General features: G+C 55.3%; 8 protein-coding genes across 8 annotated transcripts; 6 read left to right on the top strand and 2 right to left on the bottom strand.

Annotated features, from left to right (window-relative positions):
* Positions 1–320, bottom strand: B0I36DRAFT_341846 (uncharacterized protein). Its single transcript, XM_046156039.1, has one exon. It carries the CDS (start codon positions 260–262, stop codon positions 74–76), a length of 189 nt encoding a protein of 62 aa, XP_046004167.1. The 5' UTR covers positions 263–320; the 3' UTR covers positions 1–73.
* A 2,193-nt stretch (positions 321–2,513) lies between these two features.
* On the top strand, positions 2,514–3,856 carry B0I36DRAFT_257436 (uncharacterized protein; the record flags this gene model as incomplete). Its single annotated transcript, XM_046151015.1, has 2 exons — positions 2,514–2,967; positions 3,015–3,856. Coding segments are annotated over 2 exons (1,296 nt in total), but the record flags the coding sequence as incomplete, so codon positions are not given.
* A 1,055-nt stretch (positions 3,857–4,911) lies between these two features.
* B0I36DRAFT_341857 (fungal-specific transcription factor domain-containing protein) lies at positions 4,912–8,321 on the top strand. The gene is made up of 3 exons (XM_046156040.1): positions 4,912–5,333; positions 5,614–7,372; positions 7,440–8,321. The coding sequence occupies exons 1-3, from the start codon at positions 5,148–5,150 to the stop codon at positions 8,267–8,269; spliced, it is 2,775 nt and encodes a 924-aa protein (XP_046004169.1). The 5' UTR covers positions 4,912–5,147; the 3' UTR covers positions 8,270–8,321.
* Positions 8,322–8,684: 363 nt separating this feature from the next.
* Positions 8,685–11,230, top strand: B0I36DRAFT_257613 (uncharacterized protein; the record flags this gene model as incomplete). Its single annotated transcript, XM_046151029.1, has 2 exons — positions 8,685–9,413; positions 9,479–11,230. Coding segments are annotated over 2 exons (2,481 nt in total), but the record flags the coding sequence as incomplete, so codon positions are not given.
* Positions 11,231–13,501: 2,271 nt separating this feature from the next.
* B0I36DRAFT_401378 (uncharacterized protein) lies at positions 13,502–14,997 on the bottom strand (the record flags this gene model as incomplete). Its single annotated transcript, XM_046161702.1, has 2 exons — positions 13,502–14,548; positions 14,980–14,997. 2 exons carry the CDS (start codon positions 14,995–14,997, stop codon positions 13,556–13,558), a joined length of 1,011 nt encoding a protein of 336 aa, XP_046004171.1. The 3' UTR covers positions 13,502–13,555.
* An 808-nt stretch (positions 14,998–15,805) lies between these two features.
* On the top strand, positions 15,806–16,721 carry B0I36DRAFT_57999 (uncharacterized protein). Its single transcript, XM_046163050.1, has 2 exons — positions 15,806–16,182; positions 16,232–16,721. Exons 1-2 carry the CDS (start codon positions 16,028–16,030, stop codon positions 16,509–16,511), a joined length of 435 nt encoding a protein of 144 aa, XP_046004172.1. The 5' UTR covers positions 15,806–16,027; the 3' UTR covers positions 16,512–16,721.
* Positions 16,722–18,942: 2,221 nt separating this feature from the next.
* Positions 18,943–20,560, top strand: B0I36DRAFT_341866 (uncharacterized protein). Its single transcript, XM_046156041.1, has one exon. The coding sequence runs from the start codon at positions 19,028–19,030 to the stop codon at positions 20,324–20,326; it is 1,299 nt and encodes a 432-aa protein (XP_046004173.1). The 5' UTR covers positions 18,943–19,027; the 3' UTR covers positions 20,327–20,560.
* Positions 20,561–21,766: 1,206 nt separating this feature from the next.
* On the top strand, positions 21,767–22,142 carry B0I36DRAFT_436934 (uncharacterized protein; the record flags this gene model as incomplete). The annotated part of the gene is made up of 1 exon (XM_046162868.1): positions 21,767–22,142. One exon carries the CDS (start codon positions 21,767–21,769, stop codon positions 22,091–22,093), a length of 327 nt encoding a protein of 108 aa, XP_046004174.1. The 3' UTR covers positions 22,094–22,142.
* Positions 22,143–23,975: the final 1,833 nt, after the last annotated feature.

Raw genomic sequence — 23,975 nt, forward strand, 5'->3', positions numbered from 1 at the left:
GTCGAAGGCTCCGGCATAATTTCCCCAGGGCTAGTGTGTATCGACGCGCTAGCAGAATGGCTGGCTACGGACATTAGCCACGAGTGTATGCCCGACGCGACGTCGTCAAGAGCCGTGTTCGAAATTTGTGAGGGGATGATGGTGCCGAAGGGGGTTGCGTCGTGTGGCTGCAAGGGCATATTGTACATCTCGGGACCAAGGTCCATGGTGGAGCCGCCGTCTGTAGCAGATAGAGAGGCGTCCATATGAGTGGAGTTGCCATCCAGGACCATCCAGGACATGTCGCCAGACTTGAGGCCAAAGGTACCCCCGGGCCAGTCATGTACTGTATGCGTGGAATGTTGGTGTTGCGTGTGGTCTGTGAAGGCAGCAGCCATGGTGGCAGTTATGTGTGGTCGCCTGAGTCTTGCTAGCTTGTGCGAGAAATTTGTACTACCTCTGTCGTCCTTGATCGTTGTTCTTCTTGTTGTGGCCGCGGAAGAAATGGGGGTCGAGGTGAGATGATAAGGTACGGCTTGTGAGTGCGTGGGTCTTTCTGGATCGCTCCCCAGAAGTGGCGCCGGCTCCCTGTTGTAGCAACGAACGCGCCGCTCGACAGCAACGCCGGCCATTACCTGCTTATGACGACAACGCGAGTGGGGGCAGCACAGGAGCTGTCTGCCTGAGGATGCAGGCACGGCAAGTTCCGTGCGCGTCGGCCTGGGTCAAACGGCAGGTGCAAGTGGCTGGACTTGGTGAGATCCAGCTACGGCGGGCCCGCTCAGCTCTCAGCCTTTCAACTATGGCCCAGGAAATCGCGAAAAGCGGGTTTCTGGGGATGATCCAAAATTCGCCGCTCGCGAAGCCGCGGGGAATGCGCTAATGGTGGGCACTTGGGGACGGCTGTAAGAATCAGATGTTGAAATGCCATGCCTTGTGGCAAGCGAATGTGGGATCGAGATCTCAGGGATGACTGGCCCCGGCCTCGAGCCCACACAACCACTCCGGGCGCCAGCCGGGGTGGCCTCTCCGGAGCGCCGCAGCAAATTAAGGCGCCGCCAAACCGGCCACCGGGGGCCTGATTGATGGGGCCGGCCTGCTTTCGGAGGCAGACAATCAATTCTTTTGAACCGGGGTGTGCTGCCAGTTGTCTGCTCGTCATGGCGAAGGGGTTGGTCGGTCTCGGGGTGGATTGGTTGGTGCCCAGCGAGCCAGCCTGTTCCCAGTCTAGTGGTGAGAGGTTGACGTCAGACGAGCAGGTGAGGCAGGCGGGCTCGCAACGGCGGGGCGGGGCAACTGCCGTGCTCATGCGCGGGTGCACTTGGCTTGGTTTCATTCCAAGCTTGTCCCTCAGGACGCTGTCTGCTGACTGCCACAGCCGTCTGCCCCAGATGGCCGGTCCGTCCCTCGCCCACGTACTATTATTGACGTGCCCGCCCCCCTCCCGCCCTCTGGCCCTGTCCCTCGGGGTCCTGCTGACATCTCGCTATATCATCAGCGCAGCTTTCCCCAGTTCATCTCGATCGCTACAACCACACTGATCGCGGCACGCAAGCAAACTTACTGTCCACGAACACTGCTTGTCATCAGATGACAAGACTACCTCGACAACTACGGCATCAGCGCCACCAGCCATGTTGGCTTACGACTACGAGGCCCCTCAGCGGCGATCCTACCGTGAGGAGGCACGCCTGCGCCCGGATCCCCGCTATGAGCCACAAGATGCCTACTATCGCCAGAAACCCTCCTCCCGACACGAGCTTGTGCCTCGCCCCCGTGAAGATAGCGACACCTCAGTCGAGGAGATCCGTCGCGACTTTCCGCCACCGGGCTACCGCGACATCCGCTGGGCTCGCTCAGCAGAGCCTGGCTACGACGACTACTACGCACCTGGGCGCGATTTGCGCACCCGTCAGAAGCCAGGCAGCGTCTACTACGAAGAGGAAGTGCGCACTCGCAAGCGCGTCCTGACCAAGCAGCAGAAGATGCTGGCTGCTGTGGTTGGAGGTGTCATTGCCGCCGGTGCTAGGAGGCATGGGATCGCAAGGAGGCCAAAGACGAAGGCTCAGGCAGGATCGAGCGCAACCCGCTCGCCTCGGCTGCTCTTGCGGCGGGAGGTGCCTTTGCTGGCTACTCCGGCGCCGAGTACTACAACAAACACAACGACAAGGAGGACAAGAAGTCCACCTATATTGTGCACAAGGGCCGCGATGGCCGTGTTTCCGAGTATTACTCTGACGACGACGAGGACCCCAGAGGCCGCAAGGGCAACAAGTCCTTCCTGGAGAATGCTCTCTCTGCTGCCGGACTTGGAGGCGCCATCAAAGCCCTGACGGGCGGAGGTTCTGATCACCGACGTTCTGAAGGGAGAAGCCGCCGCGGAAGTGTCGAGTCGAGGAGCTCTCGTCGATCTCGCTCTGAAGACACTCCCGCCAATCGAATGCAGAAAGCTGCCAAAGCCTCCTTGGTGGCTGGCGCTGCCGAGGCTTTCCGCGTCTCCAAGAAACCTGGCGGTTGGAAGGGCGAAAAGATGAAGCGCGACCTACATCAATGGATATCGGGACGAGTACTCGGCAATCTTCTGGCTCAATATCAAGGACGAAGCGTCCATTCAGCAGAGCTTCACTAGGATCGCGACGCAGATCCTCGAACATAATCCCGATGCCGGCAGCATGAAGGGATTGAACTTACAGCAAGATCATACCAAGATTGTCCAGGCCGTGAAGGCGTGGCTCAGCTTGCCAGGTAACACCAGATGGCTCATTGTGTACGATAACTACGATAATCCTAAGCTTCCCGGGCGGAGAACCGATGCAGCGGTTGACATACACCAATTTCTTCCGATGGCACATCAGGGCTCGGTAGTAATCACAACACGGCTATCGCAAATCGACATGGGACATCACATTCGACTTGAGAAACTCAAATCGGAACACGAGAGTCTGCAAATATTGACAAAGGCATCTGGCCGGAATGGCTTACAAGATGGTAAGAATCTCGAGGCAATTCATTTCCGACCACTAATGGTGTTTTAGATGGCGATGCAAAAGACCTTGTACGAGAATTGGACGGCCTTCCCCTTGCTCTAGCTACGGCTGGAGCATATCTGAAACGCGTCCCGATCAGCATACGCAAGTACCTTCGCTACTACCAGGAATCTTGGGCCAGAATCACCGGCAATCTGCATCTCGGATCCTATGCAGATCGTACATTGAGTTCAACATGGCAGCTGTCGTATGACCATGTTCAGGCACAGAACCCACTTGCGGCTAATCTACTTCGGTGGTGGGCCTACTTCAATAATGAAGACATATGGTATGATCTTGTCCAGGCGAGAAGCCGAATCGGCCCGGGGTGGATGGAGGAGCTTTCAGAAGAGCTCAACTTCAACGATGCAATGGGCGTACTCCATGACTACGGCCTAGTGGAACCTACAACCACGTTCCAGGAGCCACAAGGGTACAGCATACACAGTTGTCTACATTCCTGGGCTATTCATATATTGAATGAGGAGTGGGACAGCTGCTTGAACAAGCTTGCAGTGGAAAGTGTGGCATCACAGGTTCCTTCACGAGAGGAAGCCGAGTATTGGCTTCTTCAGAAGAGACTAATATCACATGCGATCCGGTCTTGTTCAACAGTACAAGAGAGCAATTGTCCTACAGATCGGGCTTTTCATTCTCTAGGTAGTCTTTACGCTGACCAGGGGAAGCTGGGCGAGGCCGAGAAGATGTACTTGCGGGCGCTCGATGGGTACGAGAAGGCGCTCGGGCCGGGTCACACATCAACACTTCGCACAGTCAACAACCTTGGCAACCTTTACAAAGATCAGGGGAAGCTGGACGAGGCCGAGAACATGTACGCTCTGCGAATATAATAGAGCTCAGGGACTTGATCAAGCCAGCACGTACCGGCCATCGATCAACACCCTTACGAACCTAGGATCTCTGCGCTTGGAACAGGGCCGTTTCAGCCAAGCGAGACAATATTGTCAACGTGCTTACGGTGGCCTTGATTAGCTTCTCGGGCCATCGCATCCGGTTGTCGACTCAGCGCGACACAGTCTCAAGCATACACATCGCGCGCTTGAAGCTGGGACGTCTTCGAGCGATGACCAACGTTTGGTAGATCCAACAGAACCGGGGGTGTCGAAGACGAGGCGACGTGATATTTTGAGCGGATTGTAGGTCTCATGTAGGGAACATAAGTCAGCAGTATGTCAATCTAATGTTTAGCACATTTCTTCATTATTTCAGTTTAATGTTATGAAAGAAACCCGTTGATGGAATCGCTGCTGCCTTGTCGGCTAAAGAGCCTTTCGTGGCCGATGATGTATGCACGCAGGTCCATAGTGCGTCATAATTTGGTGCTCGAGCGGGGCTACTTCATTGCAGAGGAGCTGGTAAAGTCTACTGGAACATCAGGCTCCAAGCCATCAATTCGTCTGCTCTGGACCCCGAACAGAGTGTGGCTTTCTGTGAAGCCACGTCATCGCCACAAAAGACGGCCGGTCGACATCAAGATTGATATGGCTATAGGTTCTTGGGAGAATGCAGAAGCTCGCTGTGCAAGCAATGGCTTTCAACTTCGGCCGATCGACGGTAAAGAATAAGTGTAGAAATGTTTGGTTGGAAGACCCCTTATTTGTTGCAGCATGGTGTGTTTTTCTCATAATGTGATGCCTTCATCTATGCAATAAGCGAGGAGTCTTGATCAAGCCTTTGACGACTATGGAGCATAAAATGGCTCCCTACCCCACCTTTCTGCAGGGTATCCACTTCTTCACTGATTAATGTGGCGTGCCAAGACCAGACGGCCTGTGCGCAGAACTGTTTGTGCATGACCTACACGGACACCGATTTCGAATCTGACTGTATCGGCAGCCATCCCATTTTATCATAACTCACAACGTTTCGCAAGCGGTGGTGTGGTGGAAAACGCCATTTCACGGAACGACGGCTCGGAGCAATAGGCAACAGTCCCTCGCCTGGGCAAGTTTCATTCGAGAAGCTTGCTAGGGACGCTACCGAGACATCACACTAGCCCCCACTCCATCACCAGTATGGGTGTCTACTACGGCGCGCGGGCTTTGCGAGAATCGTGACGTTTAGAGGAGATTATTTGGCACCTTGATGGAATTAGACTGAGCTGCAGATCTCGACAGCGCCATGCCGCCCGGCCGGCCTTCGAAAAGGACTGGCGAGTCAGCAGACGGCAACTCATCGGACGAACACAGCATCAAAGTCAAGTCGCAGCGGACACAACGGGGATCGACGCAGAGCGACTTCTCAAGCGTGGTCAAGAGCAAGCTTCAGTCGTACACGCGTACAGGTCAAGCATGCGATCGTTGCAAGGTGAGCAAAATCGAAATACGCTCTTTAATCATCGTACCAGCACGCCGGTCGGTTCACTTCGATTTTCGGAGCGGCCTTGCCTGTTGGAGTAGTATGACGAATCTGGCCACGCACGGCTGAATCTTGCACTGGGTCTTGGCGCTGTCAACCCTCAGATCGTGTTTTTGATCGAAGATGACATGGCTCAACCCTCCCAGTCGCGCTGCAGCACAAGTCCCGGCTTAGAAACCACGACTCTCGACGTTCCAAAGAGCAATCTAACATGGCAAAACTTGATCAGGTCCGCAAAATACGTTGCGATGCGTTTCCCGAAGGGTGTTCGCATTGCATTAGTCAGAACTTGGAATGCTATGTCACGGATCGCGTCACCGGTCGCACGGAGCGCCGTGGCTACACACAGGAGCTTGAGAGAGAGAAGGCAGCCATGTTGGCACAGATCCGGACGCTCGAAAAGAGGCTCGAAGCGAACGGAATACATGCGGCGCGGTTTCAGTGGCCTCAGTCCTTGGATTCTCCGGGGCGCTCGTCATCGCGCTCACAACTCGATATAAGCCACCAGGACGTTTCTCAACAGACTTCACACCTGACAACACCTATGGGTCCTCCTTGTCCCTTTACCAACAGTGAGAGCACTTCTTTGAGTGTTTCTCAAGACGCCAATCCAAATCGACCACAGCTTGTTGCCTTCAAAAGTTTGACGCTATCCATTCTTGGAAACGACATCGATCTCGGCGCGTTCGGAGAGACTGATCTCCCAGATCCCTCGCTCCGCGTTCCCGATGTACCCCTACACTATTCACCAAGCGAGAAGATGATTTTGCATATGATGCTCAACCTACAGCGTCCCACAAATGTCGAGCTTCCACCATGGAGTGAGGCACTCCGGTATGCGGAATGGTGGTTCGCAAATATCTATCCGTTCCTGCCGATTCTGCACCGGCCAACCTTTTTGTCGAATCTCAAACTGCTTTACGAAGACCCTGTATCGCCTTCATTAGCGCCCGCGGACATTGTTGGCATCCATGTGGTGTTCGCGACGACATTGCGTCAAATCAGCTTTACCTCGCTCGATCACTCGAAGCGACCGCATCTAGCCGCATGGTCTGAGAAGCACTACCACTATGCTCTTGGGAGATTTTCAGAGGTTGTCGTGTCGCGGAATCTCCAGGATGTCCGAGCAATCGCACTCATTCTTTTCCACGCGACGAGATTCTCCAAGCCTAGGGTCAGTGCCTATGTCGCAAATCAGGCCCTATCCCTTGCAATGGAACTGGGTTTGAATCGAGCACGCCCCTCGCACGTCCGCACAGGCAGGCTGGAAGAAGAGATGCGCAAGAGATTATGGTGGGCAATCTTGTGGCTGACAATCACGATCCATGGTCGCACGGGACGGCCGATGCCGATAGGCCTACATGATATGGACATCGATTACCCGGACGCATTATCCGACGAAGCTCTCGAAGAGCAGAGCGGCAACACTATCGGAGTTCCGGCCTGCCCTTTCCTCGTTGGTCTTTGGATTATGAAAGCCACGAGGATGTATCTGCATATGTACTCAAGCATATACAGCATTCGATCCAAATCATCCGCATATCTCATCTCGCTACAGGCACTGGAACAACAGCTCAAGAACTGGCAGGATAGTCTCCCTGATAGTCTTCAGCTTACCGAGGCTGATCTCGCAGACGCTGCAGTCAGCGACTTCCACGCACTCTATATCCACTACACCAGCCTAAATCTTCAGCTGTACTTGCGCCATCCCATGGCGCTGCCGTCCGAAGATCCCGCGCTCCTAGACAGCACTCTACAAGCCAACGAAGAGAACTCGAAACGCCTGCTCAGGTGTCTCCTGGCCCTGCACAAAATTGGATGGCTTGAAGCCACATGGCTTGCGTTGGGGACGTATACAAGTGGTGCCTTTCTGCATCTGACGTCCTATTGGCATAGAAGGAATATTCTGAACGAGCATGATATGCTTGACCTGCGGCGAGACATGATGTCCTGGTTCATGATTATCAATGAGACCAGCCAACTTCTTGGTGAGGAATAGCATGACGCAACAAGGTTGTCAATATTTGAGACTGACAATTGTACCCGTACTTGCAGACAATGGACAGAGACTATCTGCTGCGATCAACGACATAATCCAACGCGTGCTAACGTGGATCGAACATGATTATCACCGGCTGGCAAACGATGCCCGGTCCTTACACACACCACGCGATATGGCCGCCAAGCGCACAGCTCAAGAATCAGGGCAGATACCACATATGTCCTCGATGGTACCCAATCAGCGCCTGGCAGATTCTTCGAGCAGGGGCAATGTGTCATATGATTTGCCCTCGAGGACTGGCTTCTATCCAGATCCTTCTGTATCCGACCCCGGGGTGTACAGCCAGTCCACGGGCTATCCAGGCACACAACTTCAACCTCCGAATCCCGGGGCGCCCTATAATCCTGGTCACCCATTCACTTACGAAGGACAGATTAGAATGGAACCACCACATGGCCACGAGCACAGCTCAGGGCCGACTCCACGGACCGGCGCCTCAATGGACCCTTATGCGCCGGGCGGGGCACCACCAATGCCACAAACCTCGCAGCCCATGATGTGGCGCCCACCAATATCGACAACCAATACGCACGATATCGAGGCAGGCATGGCGAACCCGAGCGGAAGCGGGCCTCATGCAGGCGCAACATGGAGCGACTGGAACACGCCCATCCCTGGCAGCCAAGAGCACCGTTATGGGTCGCATTCTCTCGTGGGGATGGGTCCGGGCCCGCGACAAGAGACGCGCCCGGACAGTGGCATGCCGGTAGGACCTGAGAGGGAGATGAACATGGGTCCTGGCGTGCCTGTTACCGGAAACGATATGCCTTGGCCCGGATTGATGTACCCAGCAAGCTCGGAGCGGCAGCAGAGGCCGCAATGACATGATGAAGGAGCCATAGCAGAAGCCAATAATGATGAACCCTATTGCCGTTGACTATCCTTTTTGAGCCCATAAGGCTCCGATATTAAGGCTTTCCCGCCATCTTGGTGCTGATCGAGGTGCTTAGAGAATGCCTGTTCAAGCTGAAGTGACGAGTAACGGTGACGATCACAAGTATGGAAGTGCTATGCTTTTGCGCAACAATCAAAGTATCCTCGAGCACTAGCCAGCTCCCTGAGTCAGCGTTACAACACCCACAGCGCGCGAAGCGCCACAGCGGTACCCTACTGGTAATTTTGGCAAGCAGCAGCTGAAGTGTGGCCAGTCATCATTAATTCTCCTCTCGCCAGCCACAGCGCTAGATAGCATTCCTCCTTCACCTCCCAACCTTCGCCCCTCGTTCTGCCAAAAAACCATGGCGTCTCTCCAAGAAACCCTGGCGCCCCGCGGCGTCCGACTGAAGAAAGTCTACGAGCCCAATGGGAAAACAGACATTGACATCATCGCCATTCACGGCCTGGACACAACCTCGGCAGAGACATGGGTGTGGAAACCCCGTGACAACTCATCACACGTCAACTGGCTTTCGGATAAGAAGATGCTCCCAAGCCGCGTCGGCAACGCATCCATCTGGACCTGCGATTGGCAAGCTGATCTGATTCTGCCTGCTGGGCAGGAGCCGAAGACAGCCGAAGAACTCGCCCGCGATGTCCTCGCTTGCCTGGAGGCCCATGTACGGGAACAGAGCTACCGCCCGATCCTGTTCATTGCATCATGTTTCGGAGGTGTGCTACTGATGAAGGCCATGGTCTTGGCACATTCTGATATGGGCTCCGAGTCCCCCCTCATGAGGGCGGATCCCCGCGTTGTTTTCCTGGCGACCCCGTTTCGAGGCACGGCGTTCGAGAAAGTGGCGAGCTGGGCCCAGCCTCTTATGGGCTTGAAACTATTGTTTTCCAACAGAGCCATCACTCCGGTCCTCGAACTTCTGAAACAGCCCCCGTCCGAAGGCGGAATACCCATATCTGCCTTCAGCGGAATTTATCGCAATAATCCGAAACACATTGGCACCTTCTATGAGAAGGGCAACACCAACCTCTTCAGACACGTCGGCTTATCCCCTGAATTCCTCAATACCGAGCCAGTCAGTCGCGGGGACCCTATTGAGTGGTAAGATAGATGCTAATCGCTACGTAGTTGGTCACTGAGAGCTCTGGCCGTCTCGATATCGTCAAAGATGCGCAAGGCTTAGAGAGACCTCATATTCTCATGAACAAGTTCTCGGGTCCAGATGACGGGGGCTACGTCTTTGTCCGTCAGAAGATCGAGGAGCTCCTTGAAGGCATCCGCCTCTCATCATCGTCTGACCTGCGAGAGGCAGATGAAATTGTTAGAAAACTGTACCAAGACGGCCGGCTTCGGGTCCGGCGGCTCTCAGGGAAGTCGCTGCCAGTGGAACAATGCTACATCAACTTGGCTATCGTCAAGCGCGCCGCCGAGAATCGGGGTGACGAGACAGACACGACAGGGGCGACTCATCACCCGTCAAGCCCAGAACAGCAGAGAGCTGACGAGCTTGAGAGTGTTGGGGTTCATCTGCGAGACATCTTCAACGACCGCAAAAACCGGAAAGGGGAAGTCTCTCGACCGCGCAGAATATCTGTTCAGGGCCTGCCCGGCGCAGGGAAGACAACTCTTTGCAAAAAGGCAGTGCACGAGTTTGTCGAGAACGGAGCTTGGAAATTCCTGTTCGACCGCCTTCTGTGGATTCCTCTGCGCAATTTAAAGGACCGAGAGGATCGCTACGATCTCACGAAGTTGTTTCACGACGAGTTTTTCTCCCAAAACAATCGGAAAGACAAACTGGTCTCAGCCATGTGGAGAGCGTCCGAACAATGTGAAGGGAGCCGGACGCTGTTCGTCCTGGATGGTTTGGACGAGATCTGGCATGGATTGACCGCCGACAAAGTCAGATTCTCTTTCGTTAGGCATCTTCTAGACATGCCCAATGTCATTGTCATGTCTCGGCCATCCGTCTCGCTGCCCGACTCCCTCAAACCCTTCGACATGAAACTAGAAATACTCGGCTTTGACTCTCAAGACGTGGCGACCTACATCCAGGCCATGGAACCGGGAAATGCACCAAAGATCCAGGATTTCCTTAGTGATCATTCGCTCAGTCAGGCCCTCATACGGACTCCAATTCATTTGGACGCTCTTTGCTTCGCAATGCAAGATGGGCGTGACTACAAGCCCGAAACAACCACAGGCCTTTACACCGCGCTTGAAGATGGCCTATCGGAGAGGAGCGCCGAGACAAACAAGACAAATCTAGTCCAGAGACTTGCCTTTGCTGGACTTGTCAAGAACAAGCAGGTCTTCACCACCGACTTCGTGAAAGAGGCACTCGCAGGCTGTGGCTATGGTCTGCAGGAGCGTTTCGACTTGCTATCGAGGTCACCATTCCTGAAAGCGCTGGACACATCTGACGTGGAATATGACAAGAGCTCTTTGGAGTTCTTGCACCTGAACGTCCAAGACTATTTCGCAGCACGTTACGTGGTAGATCTGTTGTTGGAAGGACAGCCCTTCGCTTGCCCACAGACGTCCAGCAACAGGACAGAACCGCTTACTGCGAGGGAATTCTTCCAGAGACACAAGTACTCTACTCGCTATGACATGGCTTGGCGCTTTGTTGCTGGGCTGCTGAGCTCTAAGGGGAAAGCAGTACAATTCTTCGACGAGATCGATAAGGAACCACTAGACCTACTCGGTCCAGCACATCAGCGACTCGCCATGCGTTGCCTCTGCGAGTTGCCGCAGTCCGATGAGGCGGATTTGATCAAGCTTCGACGCCAAGTAGAATCCCGTCTGTCGGAGTGGTTTACTTTCCAGCAGGCATACATACCCACCCTTGGGTCGGACCAAGAATTTCCCATCCAGATTCTCATCAACATCTTGAACCGAGAAGTTGGCGGCATCAAATCAAAGGGTCGCTCCAGGGCCCCGCAATCAATAAGTCGATGGGTTTTTGGAGAGCAATCAAATCATGCATCCGCAAATACTAGAACAAGAACTTTGGAGGCTTTGCAAACCCAACCAAGCCTGCCCAAAGCGGCCATCGATGCCATCATCAGGTGCCTCGGCGACGAAGCTTGGGACGTCAGATGGGCCGCGGCGATAGCCCTGAAGGGCCAGACCGGCCTCAAGGAGGCGGCCATCGATGCCATCATCAGGTACCTCGGCGACAAAGATTCGGGCGTCAGACGGGCCGCGGCGATAGCCCTGCAGGGCCAGCCATGTATCAGCCTACCAGCAGCCACGGCCATTTGCAGAACCCTCTGCAAAAATAGGCAACAGGATTACAACACTATCGTCATGATGATACTTTGCCATGAAACCATCCACCGCACCTTCTTATCTTCTGGCACAATCACCTATGCCTTTAATGCATTGTTTACCGCATCCTGTCACCGGAATTTATCCTGGCATATGCAGGGCCAAAGATCCACGATAGAAACTGAAGACCGAGTGCACGTCGTTGATTTTGAGGAGTTATCCAAACTCTGGACGAAAATCCAACGCAAGCGACAGAAATCAGGCATTCCTAGGATAATTTAGTGGTACGTGCTATCATCCAGGCTCTACTTTTTGTTGGTTGGCTCGCTCAGCTCGCCTCCTACATGGAGGTGAAATGCGGACGTTCGCCCCGGCTGGGGCCTCCGAGCCTTTCGTCACCGCCACCGGTTAAGCACGATGTCGTCTCGCAGCCTGACCGACAGCCTGGGCATTTCCAACTGCGTTCCCCCGTCCCAGCACAAAATGGCGCCGAACCCATGTCCAGCCGCAGACGTCTCTCCGACAACATGGTACCTGTAATGCTCATCTCCCGCAATGGGATCTGGATGGCTGCAGAAAATCAAGTCCAAACTGGCCACAAACGACTGACATCTCTCGTCACACCCCTCCATTGGAAACCCTCTGCAGGCAGCCGTCGCTCCCAAAACTCCCGCGGCAAGCCTTCAAGGGCGGTTTTGGAACCAGGCATACGACCGATTAACCATGGACGAGCCCTCCATCGTGCAAGCATACGAGAGGTTCCCATGGATCAAACTCAAGAAGGACCGCAGAGACGGTCACACCGGAGCACCTCTAGAACGGAGACCTCGTTGATGTCTCCAGCGGAAGTATCTTTATGGACTGGAGGCTGAGTCTCCAGCGCAGCATGCCGCAGGCGGTACTAGCAATTCCAGAAGCTGCAGACGCTGGTGGTGGGTTGCATCATTTCGATTGTTCGGGACATCTCCAATTCTTGTAGCAGGCAGCGGCAGGAGCGCAGCAGTTGGGTTAGTTTATGTATGTGTTCTCAATCCCCATTATATTCTTCATGGCGCGGCGCAATAGAGGTGTGGGAAGACACACTGATAAAATAGGTCTTCGGCGTAGGGAGGGCCCATTTCTTGGAGCGTTCTAGCGGTTTCTAGCTCTGACGATGACGAGTCGCAGGTCTCTGGACGGACGGCCAGGGTAAGGTGGCAGGAAACAATGACGTTGTTGTTCTTCTTCGTGGAGACTCAGCCGGCCAACTATGCATGCCTCATAGATAACAGGGCACCTGTCAATCTAGAGACACAACGGAGATATCAAGAACTATCGTAGATTGAATTGAAATGCCTGCTCGACTGTAATACAAGAGAAGAGGTTCTGGTCCTCTGTATATAGGTGCCGTCTTTGATACAGTTGACTTGGGTGGAATGGCTCGGCCGAGCTCGTCCGACTTACTCGAACTCATCCGCACTCATCCAGCTGATTAGAGCATCTGTTAAGATAGAGTTCCAGAGCTTGACAGCACCACAGCGGCAGAGTTAGGTACTGGGCCAGGCTCGGCTCGATGAAAGGTGGGTACTTGAGAGAGTACCTCCGTGGGAAAGGCAGGATATCGGAACAAAGTAGGAGACAAGGCATGAGCGCTTGCGAGGCTGCGATGGCTTCGATTATAGGTAACGGAGCAGGGAGGTCGGATGTGCGAAGAACGGAAGGGGTAGTGACTTCCCGTCGCGAAAGGTTCAATTCTATGTTCCAATTGAGTATAAAGACGATCAGATATCTAATCATAGTACTGCGGGACTGTTGCAACTGCTGGGACATACGACCGGGCGAGCCGGGAAGGTGGTGTTAAGTGAGGCGAGCATCTTGGAGTGAAGAGTGACTTCCTGGGAAGTCACCCGACTCTTGGCGTCGTTCTGACAAGCTTGCCGCGCAGCCTGCCAAGGCCAATCAGATCAGCTACCCCTGGGTCTTGATGATCTGCATTCTCTTCCGCTGGTAGCGTCTCGTAGCGACCCAGTTATCGACGAACATATAGAAGAATACAACCAAGATGAGGCCTGCGGCGACGAGAGGCCCCAGGATGGAGAAGACTGTGAAGCCGTACGAGGCCGACTGGAAAGCCTCGTTGTTCTGGAGCTCCGTCGCCAGGCCGACCTGCATCACCGTCAGGACGATGGCGATGTAGACGGTCGAGCTGGCCAGCCAGGCAAAGTTGTCGCCAAAGAAGGAGCCGTACTGGGTCCAGCGAGACATGTAGCGGCGAAGCGGGGTCTTCCAGAGGAAGTATATTTTGTTGAGCCGGCTGAGGCGGAGCTCTCCGTAGTGGAAACGCGGATCGATCGAGGAATAGATGTGCTGCGTTCCCAGCACTTCCTTGACGACCGTCCTCCACGACTGCCACTGCACCTCTTGGGGCAGGAGGTGGTTCTCCTTGGCGATATGGAAGTCGCTCTCGTGGGCTATGAGGCCCGCGTACGAGAAGAGCAAGCCGAGGGCTCGCTCCCGACGACCCCCACAGGCACACCGTTGCTCGCCTGCGATGCGGCTGGGCGGCTGTGGGCAACGCAGGTGTTCCTCCCAGAAGCGCGGCTCGAGGAGGAAGCGCGGCAGCGGCTTGAAAAACATGCGGCCAGTCCCCCACACCAAGTGCTGGTCCAGCCTCTCGGTGATCAGGATCTCGCGGTTGAGGAGGCGCTGTTGGTGGAGCGGGCGCGGCGGCATGGGCCGTCCGGCGATCCACAACCAGTCGTGGACATCGGCAAGTCGCCGCAGATCGAGCTCCGCGTCGACGCAGGCGACCACGGGGGAATGGGCAGGGGTCGTCAGGTCGTCCGCCGGGGTCCGGCTCGAAGCGGGCAGCAGGTCTACGAGACTGGTCTCGACGCGCCCCGCCGCGACCTTCCCCGCCGCAGTGTCGTGCTCCAAGGCTCGGTGGGTGAAGGGGGCCGACTGTTAGAGGCTGGTCAGCAACCACGGGTCTCTGGACGGAAGCGAAAAGGTGGCCCACTTGGCTTGTTTGTACTGCGATCGTTGACGGAGACGTTTGATAATCGTGTTGCTCGATGGCAGGTCGGAGGCACGACTGCGAGTGAGAATCATATGTGCATCTTCAGGCCAGCCATCGGGGACGGGCGGCTGACTTCTGATGTACTGGGCGTACACGTGCTCTTTTTGGATCCTGCAGGCCAACAGGAATCAATCACCACGGCGTTGCTCCTCGTGTCGCCAACTGCGGCCCAAACAATACGATGACTGGGCACTAAGGAGCGCTATGTGGGACTGGCAGCCTGCTTGGTATTGAAGGTTCGCACCAGGGAACTCACGTTGAGACGCCCTCCTCTTTGTCTAACCGCATCGCAGCCTGCCCGCCACCATAGCACGCTCTTGGGCACCGCCATGCAACCAAGACGCAGTCTCAGGCGCTGGCGGTGTTCAGAAGACTGGAAAAACTCGTCCCACCAGATCTCCGCCACGACTGTTCTGTAGCAATAGCAAGGTCATGTAGTGGCAAAGGGAACTTGGCGAGCGTGGCGCATTAAATGTTCGGATGGTTCCACACTCGGCCGACGTGAGAGCCAACTACCTGTCTGTTTCACTGTGAAAATCGTGCCTAGAACATTGAGCGCAATTGAGATGGAGTTGGGTCACCATAGCAACCTTATTCGTCCCTCGAAGCATCGCCTCCCGATTCCGCTTTGCGGATACCTTGCAGCGTGGAGAAAGTAATGTCCCGACGTCACCACAACCCAGGATCGTGCTTCCGGCCATCCGCGGAGGTCCCCCCTCGAGGATGTTCAGCCCCCAGAAAAATTTGATACATGCAAAATTTCTCGTACTCAGTGATCTGCAAGGTTTCGGGGCTTCCATGATCTGCAAAGTTTCGGGGTTCCGTGATCTGCAAAGTTCCGGGTAGCTCCCGCCGTCTGATCCCAATACCTTGAAAGCTGCTACAGGCTCTACAATGTTGGGAAAGAGCCGTAAATGCTTGAGATGACTGAGTTCGTATGTGGCTGACTGCACTCCTTTCCAAGAAACCATTAACTCTCCGATACCCCTCATTTGTTGTTATCGTGACGGTCTCATTTAGCAGCAGCTGATGGATTCGATGGCACAGATCACGAAAATTAGAAGCAGGTGGTAGGCTTATGCCAGGCATTCAATATGAGTTTCCCCGCTTCCCCACCAATCTGCAATAACTTTATCTCAACGTCCCTCCGACGAAAAGGTGGCCAGGGGACGAGTGCACAGCTGCCGATGGGGAACCCGACGACCAACTCTTCTCTTGTCAACAGCCCTACAGGCAATTAGATCAGCCTGGCGTTGCCGGAACCGCCGGCAAGTCTTTGGTTGTAACCCGCCGCCTCGCTTCCGCGACCTGAGAGCCTCTCTTTTCCACTGTCAAGCCCCGCCATCGGCCTGGCATTCCAGATGGCCTGGGTGTCCACGATGCACTTGGCCATCTTGGCTGTGGTGCTGGCCTCCGTCATGCTGTCTCCCGTCGTTTTAAGGCTCTTTCGTCGTAATAGAGAGAGCCGTCCCGACGGACTCCAGGTCGTCTCTGACCCCAAGGCTGCCAAATTCGAGTAAGACACGCTCCCGGCTTGTCATCCAACGTCCCGCTAAGGTTGCCAGAATCGTCGCAGTCCACGGCCTCGGCGCTCACCCAGAGTACACATGGACGTGCCAAGCTCCAGCGAATTCGACAGACGCAGCCAGCGTACAGCGCGTTCACCTGCTCAAAGACCTTCTGCTGCCCGACTTCCCGGCTGCCAGAATCCTAAGCTTTGCCCACAACTCAGACTGGCTCATCAATGCCCCCGTTAAAACGGCCCAGGAGATCGGCTACATGCTCCTGCAGCAGTTAAAATGCCACCGATCAAGGCATCCGGTACGATTCCGCGAATGCCTCTAAGTTCACCCTCCGCCTCGCGACCAGACCCCCTCGCGACCACCCCCCACCTGCGCATGAAGGCATCGTCAACCTCGCCGTCACTCTGCAATAGCTCGTCAGCCACCAAATAAAAAGGCTTTAAATTAATTGACCTGCACCTCTATGCAACTCTCCTCATCACTATCACTTTCAATTAGCTCCACCTCGTTGTCGCTACTGTCGGTGTTGTTATCTGTGCTGATGTCCAACCCCATCTCCCGCCGCACCTGTCTCTTCGCGCGTTCGACGTTTATAACGGTAACGAAGTCTTTGTTGGGATCCGGGTCGACTTTGCGACGTTTGTTAGGCTTTAAAGCCTCCAATGCAGCTTATAGGCGGTCTTTTTGGTGTTCTGCAGTGGTGTATCGGAGGTTCGAAGTCTCAATTGCCTTCGCCACCTTCTAGAACAGCTTCCTACACGTCGCTGTCGCCAGCGCAGAATCGCATTTTATCAGTACCTGATGCAATGCATAGATATCGCGACCTGTTTTTGGCGTTTTGACGTCAATTGCGCATAAGGGCGTCAAAAAGTCCGGCTCTGTAGCCGTCATTTGGGCCTGATTTGGGCCATCTTGAGATGTCGACTGGGACTCCTCAGGGGTCAACGTCACGAACCGGGAGCTCAACGCTTTTGACCTATTGTGTGGCCACACCCCCGTGCCTCTGAAGCCGGCCATTATGTTCTCCTTGTTCATCTTGCTTTTGCGCGCAGTTTCATATGCCTCAAGAAACTCCCGCTTGCCTGGGGTCTCGTTCATGGTGTCGTAAGCAACCTCTGTAACCGCTGTACGGTAGGCCGACTTCACCGCCGAGAACACGCCTACGTCAAGTGGCTGAAGAACATGTGAGGTATGAGCCGGGAGGTAAATCAGCCAGATCTTGTTGATGAAGCATTCCCCCATGAATTCCTCTGTTGCGTGCGACTTATGGCCGTCTAGGAGAAGGCATCGCCACTGACCAGGAATAGCAGGAACCGTGTTGGGGATGAACAACTCCTTGAGCCATTTCAGCGCAATATCATTGCTGGTCCACCCGTTTGGTGAAGTCTCAAAACACCAATGCTTCCATCGATCGATTTTGACATCAGGAAACCATTGCTGTTGAACGGACTGGCCCTTGAAGATAACCAATGGAGGGATGGAACGACCGCCGGCAGAAATGGCCTCAATTATCGTGATCCAGGTCCTCCTGGCGCCGTCCTTTTTCAACGTGAACTTGCGCAGAGCATCACTGACCACGAAGCCATTGTGACCTAGGCCTTCTGCCACTCCGCACTCGTCCACGTTCCAGATATTCTCGGGCTGCACCTTTCTGCGCTGCAATGACGTCAACCGGCCGAAGAAGATATCAATGTTGGCCTTGCAGGCACCGTTGTACCGTTTGTATTCGATAAGTCGTGATCTCGAGGTTGTCAAGGTTGGGTTTCGGTGGATGAAACGACGGTACCAGTGCTGCCCAAGATGTGCGGCGGGGTCGTCGATCGACAGCAGCCGCATCGCGAAGTGCTTGAATTGCTTCAATGGTGCTGCATAGCCCAGCTTGGCTTGGTCGAGGGCCCAGGAGACCATATAGTCTTCCTGGGTGACGGAAAGGGCTTGTCGGACTTGGTATTTTTGCTTGAAGGTTGGAACGGCCTTGAGGCGACGACGTAGGTAGGATCTGTCGACTTCGTGTAGTTTGGCAGCTGTCGCAATAGGTACGCCAGCCTCGATGTCGTCCAGTGCGCGGCGGGCGCGCAATTGGTAGTCTTTTGGCACCATGACGATAGCCTCATTTTTGGGGTTTGTAATGGTCGTAATTATGTCGCAGAGAGACGCGAGGAAACTGGTTTATATGGCAGATTGTATGGTGGGGTGTTTGAACGCGTCGCGTCGCGACCCCTGGTCGTGATGCGCCCTGGTCGCGAGGCGGAGGGTGGACTTACAACAACAGCCACATGTAGTGAAAGTGAAACACGGCTTTGCCCGCCTCACAGGAAAATGACGTCACCCGAATCACTCACCCCCTCTCCCAATTCACGATTCCCCATTCACCATCTGTGAGAGACCGTGAATGACCAGCCCTCAACATCGCTTGGCATTGAGCGAATCCCTGCATAGCACCTAGCTAGCCAGTGAGCCGAGACTAGAACAGAACCGCGCGCCTTAATCTTGACATCTCTAGTGGCGAGCCCCGCTGGGCTGGGGGCATTGGTACTTTCGTCCTGGGCGAACCCACGGCACGCGGGGACGGTACGGTACTTTTGCTGCTGGTCGGGCAAAAGGCGTGAGCCGGTGGAATTGCGGTCCGGGGAAAGTGGGGCCGCATCGTTGCCGGTCCCGTCACGACCACTTTCGAGTGCACGCCGTCAAAGTACAAAGGGTCGCTGGGCGGCTGAAAGTTTCCTGCTAGGCAGATGGCATGGTGCCTTACACAACTTTCTTACAACACCGGAGGAATAAACACCTCTCGTAGTTCACACAACACTCACCAACGTTTTCTCACATTCTCTGTGAACCATGGCACCAAGCACCACCACCAATGGGTCCGGCAAGGACAGCAGCATTGATATCAAGGCCCAATGCCTCTGCAAGAAACACTCGTTCACCGCCACGGTGCCCTTGGCCTCCCTCCCACTCAAGGCCACGGCCTGCCACTGCGACTCGTGCCGGTACAACACTGGCGCTCTGTACAGTGCCGACGCTGACTGGCCCGGCGACCCGGCCGCGGTGCGCGAGTCGGGGCTCAGCGTGTACTACTTTTCGGACAACATCAACGTCTTGTTCTGCGGACGGTGCGGGTCGACCATGTTCTTTGAGCAGAAGGAGCCTGGAAAGGTGGAGACGTCGTATGCCGTCTGCACGGGGGCGCTGCCGAATGTAGAGCTCCCCGGCGGTGGTCCGCTTGTGACGATCGAACACCACATGTTTCTGGATGACACGAAGGACGGTGGAGCTTCGCCGTGGCTAAGGAATACCGATTACGACGTGGAAAACGGGTGTTACAAAGCTGCTCGCCGCTGGCACGGACGGAGGTTCAAGAGCGATGAGATCCTTGAAGGAGACGACTGGCCGTCTCTCAAAGACCTTTCCGTCATGACTGGCGGTGCAGCAGCACAAACTCATGCGAGCGATTCACAGGAACTGGGCGACATTACAATTCCAGTCAAATGCAGGTGCGGCGGCGTCCACGTGGAGCTGCTCGCCTCGGTGGCGAGGAAAGAGTTTTCGCAGATGCCGCGGGACCAGCTACCACGCTTCGTCGATCCGGACAACAACAAGTCCATCGCGTCGTTCGACGTGTGCGACTCGTGCCGGACAGTCTCGGGCTTGGACATCTTCCACTGGACCTTCTTCTGGCTGAAGCACATCCGCTTTCCGCAGGACGCCGCCAGCTCGTCGCGACCGGTATTCCCCGAGTCGACCGCGGCGCTGAAGAAGGCGGTGCTGCAGAACGAAGAGGAGAGAGATCCTGGGCTCGGCGCGCTTAGGATGTACGAGAGCTCTCCAGATGTGCAGCGCTACTTCTGTGGAGGCTGCTCGGCCGTGGTGTTTTATGCGGTTGACGATCTAGCTAACCAGGTTGATGTTGCTCTTGGTCTTCTCCGTGCGCCGCCAGTGGGCAAGAACACTACTGATGGCAGTGACGTCCACGGCGGTGCCCGTGCCGAGCATCTCCTCAGCTGGAAGTTTGGCGGCTCCATGGGCTGGCAGCAGGATGTACAAGGAGGATGGAGAGACGGCCTGGTAAAGATTGTGACTGATGACGTGACTGCGTGGAGGGACAAACGAGGGTTGGCAAAGAACTGGCGGGTCTGAAATGACGAGAAGGCGGCTGTGGAGGGGGCAAAGAGCGGTTGAGATGACGCATTCTGGGCACGGAGAGATGGTCGTTGGCTTACCAGGCTTGCCCACTCACGAGAGCGCTGCTGGCCAGGATCACATGAATAAAGAGACGGATGTGATGAAGAGCAGAATGAACCTTGACCCCGGAGGGGGGCGCGGTAGCCAGTCAGCCATTGAATCTAAGCACTCGTTGTACGTACACGTTCATATAAGAGGATGCCTCGATGGGGAAATGTGTCGCGTGCCTCGTTCTGCCAAGAGCCAGCAGCAACAATAGCAAGGCAGTGTCTGGGATCTGGGATGACATCCTGGCTTTGTGGATATCTCCACCTGGGGGCTAATTGAAGCGTGCGGATCGGAGCTTTAGTGCGAGGAAGTGCGCGGCTGTGAGCTGAGCAATCCCAGCGGCGAGTGCAACGCTGCTATTTCTGAGTCGCCGGTGCTGGTGTTGGCCATGCCAAGTGCCACAGAGTTGAAACGAGAAGCGTCGAGTGTTCGTGGGCCGCAAGTCTTGGCTGTGTGTTCCTGTTGGCTGTACAACTGTGGTGGTGGCAGGGGTCCTGGCTGGGCAGTGGGACACCACCAAATAAGCTTGTCTGATCTGGTATTAGAGCTGCCGGTGCCGTCCGATTGACTTGGGCTTGTGCAGGTAACCTTGATACGAGCAACGAGATGTTTCCCGGCTTGTGAATGAGAGCACGAGTGAATGCGAGAGTCTCAATCACTTCGCCGTCGCACCTGGCGCTGCAGTGTGAGGTTATGCGGCGGGCAGGCGACAGGTGCGACCGTGTGTGCGGGCCTTCCATCCATAAAGTACCCTGCTGCCATCCATCCGCACAGCCTTGAAACAAGATCGTCGGCTCCGGGTCACAACCTCGTCTGCGACTCCCGCCCCGACTCTGCGACGCCTTGGCAGCAACGCTGCTCCACGAGCATGGCCAACCATCACCCTCCCCTCGTCCCAGCTGCTGCGGTGCTCCGCCCTCGGTCCTTGCGCAGCCCGGCTGGGATTTTTGTTTCCATCTCAGCTGGGCGCGTCTCTCCTCCCTTGGCCAGCCTCTTAGGTCAACACCTGCTCGCTTTCTGGCCTTTGCCTTTTGTTTCACGCCGGCCTCTTCTCTTCATTTCTCCTCTTCGTTGATCCCGGTGACGACGACATTCTTTTCTTGACCAAGGCCCTGGTGGCATCGTTTCCCGGACCGCATTCGTAATTCTCCTTCCGATCGTTCGCAACCGTGCTTGCTTGTCGAGCACACAAAGTCATTCTTTTAGCAATACCGCCACTTTCAAACATACACGGCGGCCAGACGGCATCATCTTGACAGAAATAGACACGTCGCCAGGTACCAAGGACCAGGGATACGACTGCCACGAGATCCAACCGGTCTACGGAGACAGAACCACAACGCCAACATGGCCTACAACTTTCCCAGCACGATCAGCGCAGCACGGATATCAACCTTCATCAGCACAGCCGCCTGGATTCAGGGCACTGTCGCCACAGCCGGCGACGTCTGGCTGCCCGATGATGCACTCAACAACTTCCTGCAACGCCAAAGCCGAGCCGTCCTGTCTCGGCGCGATGACAACAACGGCACAGCACCCGCCCCCGGCGGTGTCGCCCCGCCAGAGTCTGAAGACTCCTCAGTGGGCGATGAAGAGTCTCTAGACTCGAGCGACTCGTCCGCCGACGGCGAGTCCGGGGCCGCCGATGGATCCGGCATTCATCCAACGATCTGAGAGCCGCCAGTCAGGCGCAGGCTTCGTGATGCGTGCGCAGCCTCAGGACGATGACGGCGTCCCCTATGAGCCAGCCTCGCAGTCGTGGAGACAGTCACCACCCCCCGGGCTTATGGCGGCGGCATCGCCCAGCCCACACTAAGCTGGTCAAACTCCCGAGTCGGACTGCCTTCGAACCCGCGGCCTGGATCGCAGCGTGGATCGCAGCGCGAGCTTGTTATCGGCGCGCCTATGATGGGTGGCCCTTCGTACAGGCGGGATCAGGACGCGAGGACTGTGGTTACAGCGGATACGGAGAGCACCATTTTCGAGTGGCGGTAGATCGAGTCCTGTTTGCACACACGAGCTTGTAGTTGTGGACATGTTGCTTGTACTTTCGCGTAGGATTCTATTGAGTTTGGCCTTTGGCTATGGTCGGAGGTTTTTTTTTAGGCGTGGATTATGATCGTAATAACATACAATTGCGAGATTTCCTTGGCCCGGATCTCCATTGGCTAGGTTCTTCTCTTTTTCGCTCGTTGTCAACATCATCTCGCACCGTTCTTCACTACCTTGGATTCCATAACCTGTGAAAAGTCGAATCTTACCTCAGCCGCATTCCGCGTGAGCAGCTTACATCTCTCACCAGTGCCAACCGTGAGGCCACCAAAAATACCGGGCACCCATTTCGTCCCTGAGAGGCCTGCTTGCTCACAGGACCGTAGTGGCCCTTGCAGTCACGCCGAGGAGGAGCATTGATAACTGCTAGGTTTTTAGTCCGACATTCACCTCTAGGTTACTTCACTCTACTTTGGCCCCAGGAAATCAACCTCGTAATTATGTAGGACGCTCATCTTTATTTTTCCTCCTCTATAGTTAAGTTATGCGGTTTGTGGGTCGGTGTGTGGGTCGGTGTGTGGGGTGGTGTGTGGGTTGGGATCACGAACAAACTCAAACAAACACGAACAAACACAAACAAACCCAGACAGCCCCGCGCTCGTCTCAGGTCGCCTGCTAGCCCCGGTTGAAGTCGCACTGCAGTGAACTTGATAGGCAGATTCTGATGGCCCACGATAACAGAGCAGAGAAGCGAGGTGTTACAATAAGTGGTCACTTGCCAGCATCGAAGAAAACATACAAGAATAGTTCTTTGTTACAATCATACGCAAACAGCCCATCCATCCCACGTTTCTTATTGTCCGCGGCGATACCTTGCTTGTGCGATACGCGCTTCTCGAAAAAAGCCCCCCCCCCCCCCCTTCCCCCTCCCCCCTCCTCTCCCCTGAACCGATGGCAGACACGACCGTTGAAGAAGTCGAAGAAGTCAAGGACGTCATCCATGTAAACACAGGCTCACCAGCGACCGACCATCTCCGGCCAGATGACTGCAGCGGAGCATCAGCTCAGAAAAAAAGACCATTATGTCACCCACACATAACTCGCTTGAAGAGAGGAGAGCGGCGACAATCAGCAGAAAGAGGACCCAGCCAGAAAGACGGTTGCGTGCCGAGGCGTACAGACACGAAAGCCATTACGCGCCAAAGAGACATGAGGCGTCAGCTCGTACGGCGGTCCGGTCTTGCCCTGTCACTCAATGCGCCGACTACATCGTTGCCAATGCGCCCATCGTCGAGTCCAGAGGACAACGACGCCCACCATCGAGCACCTTGTGCCGACTTCAGACAGTCACTTCGTACAGATGGCGACAGTAACATCACCAGCGCATGCCATCTCAGCTATGCTACTGACCCACAAAGCTGCCAGGGAGGGCGATCATTGCTTCACGGGCCGGCGTGCATTGCCACAGACTTCCAAGCGTCCCTCCTTTGCCATCCCCCAAAAAACCAATCGCGACCTCATTCTTACCGCCGATACGTGAACAGCGTCAACTCAGGACAGATTC

This window comes from Microdochium trichocladiopsis (assembly GCF_020744255.1).
Source record: "Microdochium trichocladiopsis strain MPI-CAGE-CH-0230 chromosome Unknown B0I36scaffold_17, whole genome shotgun sequence".
Classification (NCBI taxonomy): domain Eukaryota; kingdom Fungi; phylum Ascomycota; class Sordariomycetes; order Xylariales; family Microdochiaceae; genus Microdochium; species Microdochium trichocladiopsis.

Bases quoted from the DNA above. Each gene is read 5' to 3' on its own strand.
- B0I36DRAFT_341866 (XM_046156041.1), top strand. From the start codon at position 19,028: ATGGCACCAAGCACCACCACCAATGGGTCCGGCAAGGACAGCAGCATT.
- B0I36DRAFT_341857 (XM_046156040.1), top strand. From the start codon at position 5,148: ATGCCGCCCGGCCGGCCTTCGAAAAGGACTGGCGAGTCAGCAGACGGC. The intron at 5,334-5,613 runs GTGAGCAAAATC...AAACTTGATCAG, and splicing joins AAGCATGCGATCGTTGCAAG to GTCCGCAAAATACGTTGCGA. The intron at 7,373-7,439 runs GTGAGGAATAGC...CCGTACTTGCAG, and splicing joins TGAGACCAGCCAACTTCTTG to ACAATGGACAGAGACTATCT.
- B0I36DRAFT_341846 (XM_046156039.1), bottom strand. From the start codon at position 262: ATGGCAACTCCACTCATATGGACGCCTCTCTATCTGCTACAGACGGCG.
- B0I36DRAFT_57999 (XM_046163050.1), top strand. From the start codon at position 16,028: ATGGCCTGGGTGTCCACGATGCACTTGGCCATCTTGGCTGTGGTGCTG. The intron at 16,183-16,231 runs GTAAGACACGCT...TAAGGTTGCCAG, and splicing joins CCCAAGGCTGCCAAATTCGA to AATCGTCGCAGTCCACGGCC.